Raw genomic sequence first — 12,063 nt, 5'->3', positions numbered from 1 at the left:
TGAAGTATCTTTGTGTGGTTTTATGTTCTATTAATTTCACTTGGGCTGATACAACAAAGCAGTAGACTTCTTAGAAGTCCAGTATGGCAATCTTAGAAACATACATTCAGAAATTGAAAAATATATGAAGTTAAATAAAAAAATAAAGTTGACTTTAAATTTAAATTCTTCTGGAAATAATGGAAGTCCTGATTCTAACTGGAACATGTTAGGAAAACTGAATCTAAGCCTTGAATTTTGATTAATTTCAACTTTTGGGGCCTTATTATTAAAAAATTAGTGATCTTTTTAGGAGGACAAGAAAAATAACTGACATTTCACACAAAGAAGGACACAGGTATTGGGGTTTTTATCTATCCAAGATGGCTTTGTGTACAGCCACTACTGTATGTAGCCGCTCAGTCTTCAATGTCCCAAAAGGTTTGCCAAATATCAGGCTTTTTTTCTTTTTTTTTCCTTTTCCCAGAAGAGCTGCATGTTCGTGCTAGCTAGGGAAAAAATCCTCGCTAACAGCAGAAATCCTACTGACCTTCTGTAGACTGGAAGGTCTTTCACAGAACAGTCTTGTTCCACCTGTGTGCCCTGGGGAGCAGGTGCTCTTCACTTGCCCCTCTTACCACCTTCATACCTGCAGCAGTGCAGATAATGCATTCAGATTACTCAGGGTCAGTTTGCTCTCTCCCACCAGGCAGGTTTTTTGAGTAAAACACAATAAGGTTGTATTTCATCAAGTGTAGGACACACCCAGTTTTATTGCTCATAGTTACAGATGCTGAGATCAGAGGTTAAAAATTCTGGATGAAACTTTAAACCAGGGTTCACCCCTTCATGACAGATGAGCAGCAGACTTATTCTGGGAATCCTTGGGCCTTTTAAAGAAGTGAGATGCTGGGTGATTTCTCCTCCTCTCCTCCCGCTTCCCTTTCTCTCTGAAATAAAACTAGATTTCTGCTTCTTTGTAACAAACCTACTCTTGTCTCATTTCCCCTGAATCTCAATTTGACCCCTAGTTCACTAGGCCAAAATGTTTTAGCATACTTACTAGCTGGGTCTATGATATTTTATTGTCTCACATAATGAACAGTAGTAGGCGTGCATGAGTTCAATTCAGATCTTCCTGTGTTACTTTCATAGAGCTCATACATGACGGGGAAAGGGGGCACATTATTAATCCATTACTAATTAAACATTATTACAAATCAATTAAATACACTATTAAGGTATTTAACATTAAGACACTTTTCCAAACTTTTGCCTTCAGGAGAAACTACCCCTGCTCCACTGTATCACAGCAGATTACTCTAATTTTCCAGTAACATTTGCACTTCAAAACTTAAAACTATTGTTTGTTTTTCATTTAAGACCTTTTTTGGTTATTGATCTCTGAAAAACATATGCTGTCTGCAGTTGTGACTCCCATTCTGGTCTCCACTCTCAGTTTTGTGACTGGGCTGTGAGATGTGGATCCAGAGCTCCTGCCTTCCTTTCCTGTTCTTTGGTAGAGATAAAACAGTGAGGCGCCGGTCATTTAACAAGGGAAATAAAATGTTAGTGATTTCATATACTAAGGAGGAGGCATGATACACTAAAAAAAAAAATTAAAATCACATGTCCTTTTGCACAGCTTAAACTATAACAACAAAATAATGTTAAAAACCATGTTATACCTTTTTACCAGACATATAAATCCTTGGGTTTCATAACTAAATTTAAACTAGCTTTCCCTATAACTAAGCATCATCAAGCTATTGTACTACATAAAACGTTTTTGCCTATTTATGGAATTTTCCAGAATCCAAGGTACTTTTTTGTTAACCTTTTTTTCCTAACAAAAAACGATTATGGTTCTGTGTATTTCAGAATTCAAAGTCTGAGAGTGTGGGTTTTGTCAGATATTTTTGTAATAATGGAATTCCCTTTTTTCCTTATAGATATCACTGATATTTTTTTCACTCAGAATAGTACTTTCTGTGCCTGTAACAGCAAAAAAGTTATATATTTACATAATACCTAGTGAATTAAAAGTTAAATTTCATAATTTATGAAAATGAACAAATAATTAGCACCAAAACCAAACAAACAACCTAACAAAACCAAAAAACCTCAGCCTGGTCAGACAACCTTCCTGATATTCATACCAAAAAAAGTAGTGACTTGCACAATACTGAGATTTAACTGTTCCTTCATCTTCTTTGTGGGCAGAGTCCTCTATGCCATGGCATGACATGTGACATGGAGAATTCTTTGCATGGTGTAATTAGAAGCAAGAAGTGAATTTACCAGTCATTCTTTGGTACAGTTCATAACCTTCAAATTTCCAGGTTCAATTTCTTATTCCAAGCATTCTCCATTATACTCCATAGCACTGGGAATGATCTCCAAACAGATAAGGTAAAAAAATTCTTGCATTAGCTTTTTCTGCTAATGCTCCACCTGACACCTTGAGGGGAAATGGCAGACAATACATGGAATTCAAATGTTTTCAAGGATTTTGTTTCCTTTCACCATATTTTTCTTTGCAGTTACAACCTAATTTCACACATTTCCAGTGAAACTCATTTTATTTGAAAAGTCTGTTCTTGGTTTCTCTTTTTAGCTATGACTCATATGTTCTGGCAATCTTCTAATTAGCATCCCTTTTAAATGATATTTCATGGACAAAATCCAGTAACATAGCTTCAAATAAAGAAACACATGAAAGCTGATGAAAAGAGGGACATCTAAACTGTGAATTTTATCAAACCTCTTGTGACAAGTTATGTAAAGGCTTTTTTCTTTGTGTCCTTTTCACTTGAAAGTATTTGGAATACTACAAAAAATGATACTAAACCTATAAATAATTTCAAGGTTTCATAACTACAGGGATAGAGGACAGAAAACTTCTTAGTTAGCAGTGGCTGCTGGAGGATGAATTCCTGTGGGACTCCATTGTTAGGTGCTGATGAGAGGGAAAGGATATTCCCATGGGACATACAAAGTTTTATTTATTCACAGTTTACCTAGAAAAATAGGATGGGATGTCTTGGCAATAGCATGGAACAGAAAAAAACCCAACCAACCACTGTCTTTAAAACATCTGCTCCATATGGATGGATCACAATATGTCTTTTCAGTCTTCTCTTTTCTATACTAATCAAACTTAACATTTGAAGCTGTCTCAGGGGGACATGCTTTCAGGAGCTGGTTCCTACCTTCTGAACTCTCCAGTTTGCCTGTGATTCTCTCAAAACAATAATGCTTAAAACAGTACTCCTGCAGAGCAGAGGACTGTTGCTCAGACCTGAGACAGAGCACTTCAGTTAATGTAACATCATCATATCACTCACTTGCCTTCAGTTTGTGGCCTATTAGGATGAGAAGCTCCATTCTGTGTTGTATTCTGTTTTTCTGAGCACTTTTCTGAAGCAAGAAGTACTGGACATTAGCAAATTGTTTCTTTGACTTCAAAGTACCTCTCCAGTTTGTTGGTCATGTATCATTAAGGTGTACTCCTTCCTCCCTCATACATCTAGTGATTTTTAAGACAAGCACGAAACACAGGATAGAATCAGCTTGAAAATCCTTCTGGTTTAACACAGTTTCATCTGATCATCCAAGAGTTCAGTAATTAATTCAGCCTATATAAATAAATACCTTTTTGCCTCAATTAAGTGGTTATTATCACAACTAGCTGCACCTCTCACTGCTCTCGTGTCTCCCTAGTATCTCCCCATTAGTTTATTATGATTCTGGCTTTGTTTTCTTGTGATTCTCTCATACTTGGAAAGTACTGCATTGTTCATCATACACAGCCTGTGCTGTCAGACTGTGTACATAGAGCTTTCCTTTCACAAACATCATGGGATCAATTAGCCCTTTAAGCAGTGCCACTGTTCAGTGTTGGCACCAAGGGCTAAACACAAGAGAAGGAAAGATGGTACAAAAAATATATTTGTATGTATGTATGTGTGTGTGTGTGTGTACTTTATAATCTAGATCATCTTTGGTGCAGCTGCCTTGGGATAAGAAGTTTGTTCTGCAACTCACCTGGAGCAGTTTTCTTCACCAGAGATTATCACTCCCTCCAGTCTCTTGGCATTTCTTCATGTGCACTGCTCCCGATCCATATTTTGTCAATGACCTAGTTTAGCAGAAACACCTTTTACACTCAAATCATAGTGACAGAATGAGGGTAAGTAGCAATTACACATGCAGTTGTCCTGACATATCTGGAAGGGCAGTAAAGTCTGGCAGCAAAACACAGCCAAGCAGCAAGCTAGGGACTGGAATCCCATTCCCAAAGCCCCTGCTCTCATCAGCTACTGCCAGAATGGGCATGACCTGAAGCCATTTTTTTGGTCTTTTTTTTTTAACTCACAGCAGCCCAATTGATTTTGGCAAGAGCAGTTGTGAACAATAACTCAATAGTCCCACTTCAGCTACAAGTTACATTGGGATCTTGCTCTACTCTGTCCTACATTGGACCAGCTCCCAGCTGCCTTTGAGAGAAAGAAGTTGTCCAAACTCATCTGTCTGGCATTAAAAGAAGCACAGTGTAACAATTAATGTTGAAGACAAAAAGAATTAAAAGCTGATATTTTATATCCTTGTCTTCTCCTGTGAAAACTGTTGGGAAAATTTGGAAGGAAAAAAAGACGTGTAAGATTGCTTACATCTTCAGAAAGACGTCTAATTCCTGCTAACATTTCCACAATTGCATATATTCACTCTTTCTCTCTGCTTTTGGAACAAAAGACATGAAGAGTTGTTTTGTTTGGGTTTTTTTTTACCAAATATAAAGAATGTTTCTATCTTTTTGACCTTAGTCTATAAGTGCACATACAGGAGAATGAGTTAAATATTTTCAAGCAAGTTTTTACGTGTGTGTGTATGGGATTAAAAACACTTATGCTGTCAGCAAAAGCAAAATACACAGATAAAGGAAAGAACAAGCAGGCTCTTAAAAATACATGATAAACTGTACATAAAGAAGATACCAATTCCTAGAGGTCTTCGTTGTCAGTGTGCAAATAAAAGCCACACTTCAAAAAGGTCTCTCTTTGTATTGAGTGTGAAGACACCTCCATTTCCTCTCCCTCTCCTTCTGGCAGCCTGAAGAAGTGTTCAGGCCTTTTATCAGGAACTAGAACCTGTGAACCTCTGTCCATTTTGTTTGCTGAACTCTTACTCATCATGGCCTAATTAAATGACATTAACTGATGGGTGAAATGGCCAGTTCCTTGTTTTAAGCATAAGATCTCTTTTGACTTGCTCTGCTGTATAACCCTTTATTGACTATGGGTATCTCACTTTTTGCTATGTCTTCCTCTATCCACCCATCTCTTCCTGGAGCTTTTGTACTTCTCACTTAGTAATCTCATTTGTTCTCATTTCAGTGATGTGATGGCAGACGACAAATGTGTACTCCACCAAGTCCATACATTCATTTTTTTAAAATCTTATTAGTGCTATAGTAAAGTGGAAATGACAGAACACCTGAGGCACATGTTTTTATTTCTTTAAATATTTAAAATATGTTTTAAAATCAGATCATTGGAACAAGATCTGTCAGTAGTACTAAAAGTGTTTCTGTCAATAGTATTAAAGTGTTATTTCCACTCAATCCCCATGCTTTAATCATTAACTAACATGCAAAAGAAAAGACATGCAGAGATTTAAGTATAAAATTCAACTCTAAAGAGTGTCTGCCCCTTGTCTCTGGCATCTTTCTGCTGTATTTTCAGATCTCTTCCTCTGCTATGCCAACACAGCCGCAAACCTTACCAATGAACTGATCCGGCTTAAAAAATAATTCAGATTTTCCCTCAGATTATTGTTAAAGATCAATTAGTTCCTGGGATGATATATAAACTGGCACTGACTGTAGAGCTGAATATCCAGACAAAACATAGGTGTCTGGTTTCTTCATGTTCTGAGAATTCTGTTCCATTTATATGGGAATACATGTGAACGTAGCACTTTGGAATAGTTCCTTTTTTGAGATTGCATGTAAAAGCAATACAGCTCTTTGGTTGTCAATGGATCTGGGATGCCTGATCCCAACTGATTTTGAGGAACACCAGTTCCTGACATTTCTTTTACAAGCAATATGGGTACCTACTGTAGAGTTACTAAATCTCAAGCAGAAATGTTCTTTGCTCTCCAACGCCTTTTGGCTCCTCTGGACAGAATTGCTGTGATGTTGGTATTTCACCACTTGCTACTTCTCTCCAACTGGGATATGGTTGTTCAGTAGAGACAGATGTACATGAGAACAAGGTGGCCATTGTCCTGTGCACTCCAGTGACCATCCAAGGATGAACTATCTCAGACATGGAAATGAAAACAAAACTGAAAATCACAGAAATATTTGGACCCAAACCAAGATGATTTATCCTCCTAATTTAATTTAGTTAGCATAATACTCTGTTCCATACACAGATATTATCTATACCCATATATTATCTATATATACAGAAATTGGTTGCCTAAACCAAGTGAATTAGTCTAGGCAGAAGAGGAAAGTGACTTTTGCAGACAGACAATAGGAGTCAAGCGTTATTTATAAGGTTACACTGTTAAAAAAAGATGCAAGACTTGCATTCTCAATATTGCCTTTTTGACTGAAAGTACTTGCAAAACCAGAGAAAATGTGGTGATACTTTGTTTAAACTAAAAATAATTGCAAGAACATTTTTCTTCTTAGAAATAAAATCTTAGAAATAAAGTCTTGAAGGTTTCGATGTCAAGTTATGAGCAGTCTGTTCTTCCTCCACAGGCTACAGTGGAGCCATGTATGTGCTGTAAACCACTAACAACTAATGCAAATAACATTTGCTGTGCATAAAGCTCTCTTTTGCCCATGTTGTATGTTGTCTGATGTGGCAGGTGGCAGACAAGAAGGATTATTCCTCCTTAAACATTCATGATAAGAAGTTTAATCTTTATTATTGAAGGAAGAGAAAGGAGTAGGAGCCAGTCTTTTTCATTTAGCATCTCTTTCCCAGGTTCTGGTTTTGTCATTTGTAAATTAAAGATTACATCCACCTGCCTGCCTTTACTATACTTGCTGCTGTGAAGTGGAAGCTGTTAAGTTTGCAAGACTAGCAAAGTGTAATTACTTCATGTATGTATGCCCATGTTTAGTGTGTAGTTTTGTGATCCTGTAGTTCTTATGTACATATCTCCACAAAAGTGTGCCACTTAAAAGGAAAACAAGTAAATATGTTCCCTTTCCATTTATTTTCTTTAACATCAGATTGGTTCATATTGAGTTTTCATGCTGCAGTATTTTCACCTGAAAACCATGTTGCATTTTTACACAACCTAAGTATATGAAGGTAAGGTCACAAAACACAAAAAGAGACACAAGATACATCATGTTACATTTAGAAATCCCTTAGGTGTGTTCTGGGAGATTAGAGATGCCTTAAAATAAAAACATTATAGACGTCTTGAAAAACAGGGAATTTTCAAGTCTGAGTGGCAGAGTGTATTTGCAGTACAGACGATGTTAAAAGTATTTCATCTTTTCAGCCTGTAGGTGGGACTGTGTTTTCAGCAAACTCATCTGTGAAAAAAATTCTGAATCCTCATCAGGCAGCTCAGGCTGCTGCAAACACTAGCTGGAGTGAGTCAAGTGATTCTTGACTTGTGCTTGAGTTATTTCTGGGGGGGAAAATAGCCTGTGTATGAAATTTCTTTAGTCCTAAAGGACAAGCCTGAAACCTCTGTTCTCACTGCAGTCCATGGGCATTCTGCCTGCTACAAATCCACAACTGCAGGATTTGTTCATATTAAAAAGCATTTATGTAGCTAAAAAAAATTATGTCTGTGGAGAAATGTTGAATTTATAGCTATGGAAAATACTGTAAGTAAACTAATGATGAGGTGGATTAAGTAACATTTTGAATTGGGATTAACAAGTAAATTCTCATGCATAACTTCCTGGCTCAGAAAAGTAAATCAATCACAGGCTGGGATTCTTCTTTATAAAACCTCTTAAAGAGGAACAACTGAAATGTTCATGGAACTTTGGGCCCACAGAGACACTGTGACTCCTCTAACACTGAATGCAATTCCTCAGGTGAGAAAGGACTACATACTGTTGGCCAAATATTTTTATGAAGGCTTTGAAGTTGTACTTTGATGCGACTACTGCTGCATGGTTCTGGCTAGATGCCTTTTGCTTCTTTTTTTGCCACATGCTGGGCCTGCTTCTACCACTCTTATTCATTCCCAACAGTACTTTACCTCACAAGGAGCAGCTCATGTGAAGGGATAGCAGCCCTGTGATTTATGGGCTTACTATCTCTTCCATTGTGTTTACACAGCTTACACTCAAGTAAGACAGTAAGGAGATTATGGAGTTCACACATAAAATGAAAAAGATATTCTGGTGGGGGAAGGAGGAAATCAAGAGACATTTGACCAGATTTCAGTGTTGTAAACACATCTGTGGGTCACCATAAAGTAATGACTACAAAGGTCAGAATTTCAAAATGTGTCTTAAGAAAATGTTTTTGCAAGCTTTGTGGTGAAGATGGCTGGCGTGTTGTATATTGTAACATTCTGCTTAATCTCTGCTAAGTTACATGGAGTCATTTACAACAAAAAATGCCTGACATAACTTACAGCACAGGAACACACAAAACCAGCTTCACCAGGGTGGATGTTTATGTAATCTTCAAGAACACTCTGAAGTTTCATTCAGTAATCAAATAAAACTACAAGAGGCACATTTCTCAGAGACACTACCCATCTTTGAATTTCTGAGCTTCTTTATTTTACCGAGCCTTGTTAGATAAATGCCGATGATTATTTCTGTACATTGTGTTATCTGCTGTTTTCATTCCACTTCTCGGTTGTAATTGCACAAGCACTTCCAGCTTTCTTTATTTAATAGAGGCATCTTAAAGGTGAGCAGATGGTCACCCCAGGAGTGCAGGTTTCCCATTCATGGCTTGCACAGTGAAGGCAGCAACAAAAGTGAAGTTTACACATACTGCCCTGACAACGACCTCTGTGCTGAACTAAACAAACACCTTCTGTAAAGCCAGAACCAGTTCACTCACCTTTCAAACGCAAACCTGGCACTCTCTGTATAACCATGAAACATCAAAATGTGCAGCCTGCTCTGGCTTTGAAGATGTGTGCTGTTACAGGGCACAGAAAGCTCCACAGAAAACCCTCCCTTAGGATTTTGCTGTCAAAAAAGCATCAGGTATTCCAAAGCCTCTTTCACAAAACATTCTTCACATTTCACATAACTTTATTCCAGAAAAGGCATGTCCCTTTTAAGTGGAGACTAACAAAATCTTAAGCATAGCAGCTTTATGGCCAGTGAGTAGAACTGAACAGGGATGCTCTCCTGACTAGGCAGTGTTGTCATGAGATTCAAGAAGTTGTTTCTTTCCCAAGCAAATAATCTCAGAACAGAACTTGTCTCTTTGTCACTATGGGTAACCTCTCCTGCTTGGGGAATGAAAATGAGTCTCTTAGACACAGTGGGAAGTGACAGAAAATGACATCTGGACCTGCTTGGCACGGAGGTCTCAGAAAGTCCCCAGAGGGCCAAAGGCAGGGGTCACGGATCCAGTGCCAGCTTGCCCATAGAATTATGCCATTCACGAACATCTGGGCGAGAAGACTGGAACAGAGCAGCCCTGCCTGTGCCCTGCAGCAGCAGCCTTCAGGCTGCTACCTGCATCCCCCGACGCTGATGCTGCAATCCTCCTTCCCCAAATCCCCCAGCCCTGCGGAGCATCGACTCCTGAGCCCTCGGCGTGGCTCAAATGCTTTCCTTATGCATTAAAGGGCAGCTTAAGCAGGCTGCAGTGACACCAAAAAAACTACTTAAAAGAAAGTGGGATCCTTCCTTCACTCCCCGGCCCCGATTGCGGGGAACTCGCTTGGCAGGGAGGGCACCGAGCCGAGCGGGAAGGTACACAAATTACACACACTAGTGTCAGATGCGTGTGATAAGGACATCCCCCGCCCGCCTGCGGAGGTGTGCGGGGCGGGGGGGGGGGGGGGCCGCCGGCGGCAGGGGGCGGGCGAGAGGGAGCGCCCGGGCCGGCTCCTCCCTGCGCACAAACCCGGCCGCGCCGCGGCGGGCGTGTGGAGACGCAGCTGCCGCTCCCGCGCTATTTAAGCGGGGAGGGCGCAGAGCAGCAGCCCCGCGGGGGGATCCGGCGGGAGGGGGGGGGCGAGTAATCATAGTAATAGTCGTCTATCTATAAGAGAACGAGAAAAGCAGAGCGGAGATGCTCCGTCCGTGACCCGCGGGCGGGGAAAAGGGTGGCGGGGGCAGGTTGTGAATCCGCCAAACACCTGAGAAATAAAGCACGACCGAACAAATTTTCGAGGCGGGTGGGGAAGTGGGGGGCGAAAAGTTTGCCGGAGCTTGGGCGTCTCGGGTGGGGCCGGGCGCGATGCCGCCCTGGCTGCTCGGCAGCCTCTGCTGCGTTCTGGCGGCGCGGGCGGCGCTGGGCGGCGGCTCCGCGGGCGCAGAGGAGGAGGAGGAGGAGAAGCTGATTCGGGTGCTGGTGCTGCTGCCGCAGGACGACGCCTACCTCTTCTCGCTGGGGCGGGTGCGGCCGGCTATCGAGTACGCGGTGCGGAGCCTGCGGGAGAGCGGCGCGGGTCTGCCGCCCGGCTACGCCTTCCAGCTCACCTATGAGGACTCGGCGTGCGGCAACCGCGCCCTGTTCAGCCTGGTGGACATGGTGGCCCTGCACCGCCGCCGCCCCGACCTGCTGCTGGGGCCCGTCTGCGAGTACGCGGCGGCGCCGGTGGCGCGGCTGGCGGCGCACTGGGATGTGCCGATGCTGTCGGCGGGCGCGCTGGCCGCCGGCTTCGGCGCCAAGGGCGGCGAGTACTCGCACCTCACCCGCGTCGCCCCCGCCTACGCCAAGATGGGCGAGATGCTGCTGGCCCTCTTCCGCCACCACCAGTGGAACCGGGCCACGCTGCTCTACAGCGACAGCAACCCCGAGCGCAGCTGTTACTTCGCCATGGAGGGTGTCCATGTGGTCTTCCAGGAGGAGGCCTTCCACATGGCCGTGCACAGCTTCGACGAGACCAACAGGCACCTCGACCTCGACGATGTCGTCCGCGCCCTCCAGACCGGCGAGAGGGGTGAGTGGTGGCGGAGCGCCCGGCTGGGACAGTGGGAGCCCCGGGGAGGGAAGGACCTGCGTGGGGGGAAGTCGCGGTCCGTCCCCGCCCGTGGGGAAACTCGCTGCGGTGCTGTGGCGGCATCCCCCGGCCGGGCATCCCCCGACAGGTGACAACTATCAGTCCCGAGTGAAAGTTCTGCCCACAGAGGTTCATTAGGGCTTTGCCTCCCAACGGCGGAGAGGGTGGCTTGCCGTCAGGGACCACACCAGAAGGGTTTTGTGAAATAGTAGGAAACCTACTTCTGCTGGGGTCTGTTTTACCCAAAATTGCCGGTGTCTGCAGGGCACCAACTCCTGTTGCTTATTCTCTGACATTTTTGCAGTGACTTTGTAAGTTCAAAGACTAAGCAGAGATGTTTTCTTCTCATCCCACTGAGTCTGGTAACGGGAGTTCCTTTCTCACTCCTGCCATCAGAAGTCCCTTGCATTTAGGAGGTGCAGTAATTTCAGGGAATGGATGCATGCAAAACATCTCAGTGAGTGCCATTATATTGCCACTAACTGTTAGCAAAACACCGTGGAGATAAATGGCTTGTGGAACATCTTGGGCAGTCACCCCTGGGCTGAATGAACTGAATTTGCATCATAAAGCAGTAAAACAAAGTGCTATGAAATGTGCAGTTTTGTAGTTCAGTCTATTTTAAAGTGAGAGCTTGCCTAGCAGTGTGATGGGTGTATGGGCTTATCAGAAAGATGTTTTCTGTTGGAGGGTTTTACCAGCCACAGGCTTCCCCAGTAAGTTATTGCAAAAAGAAAAGATATATTCCAGGAGTGGACCACAGGATAAAGTACTTAGATATTTTCCAAAACACCCATAGATGGACAAAGCCCTTTGTAAAGTTTTTCTATACTTTGTTGTAGAGTATTGAAACAGCATCAGACTTGGACAGGTAAAGATCATGCT

The 12,063-nt window shown here is 42.4% G+C and overlaps 1 protein-coding gene across 1 annotated transcript in view; it reads right to left on the bottom strand.

Annotated features, from left to right (window-relative positions):
- Positions 1–11,020, bottom strand: part of TARS1 (threonyl-tRNA synthetase 1) — a 29,187-nt gene extending 18,167 nt beyond the window's left edge. Inside the window, exon 1 of the mRNA XM_071581584.1 lies at positions 10,554–11,020. Coding sequence (XP_071437685.1) covers positions 10,554–11,009 — 456 coding nt within the window. The 5' untranslated portion in view covers positions 11,010–11,020. The remainder of the gene's footprint in view (positions 1–10,553) is intronic.
- Positions 11,021–12,063: the final 1,043 nt, after the last annotated feature.

This window comes from Pithys albifrons, chromosome Z (genome assembly GCF_047495875.1).
Source record: "Pithys albifrons albifrons isolate INPA30051 chromosome Z, PitAlb_v1, whole genome shotgun sequence".
Taxonomy (NCBI): Eukaryota; Metazoa; Chordata; class Aves; order Passeriformes; family Thamnophilidae; genus Pithys; species Pithys albifrons.
Note: the sequence above shows the minus strand (reverse complement) of the source record. Positions and strands in the feature narration are given on the sequence as shown.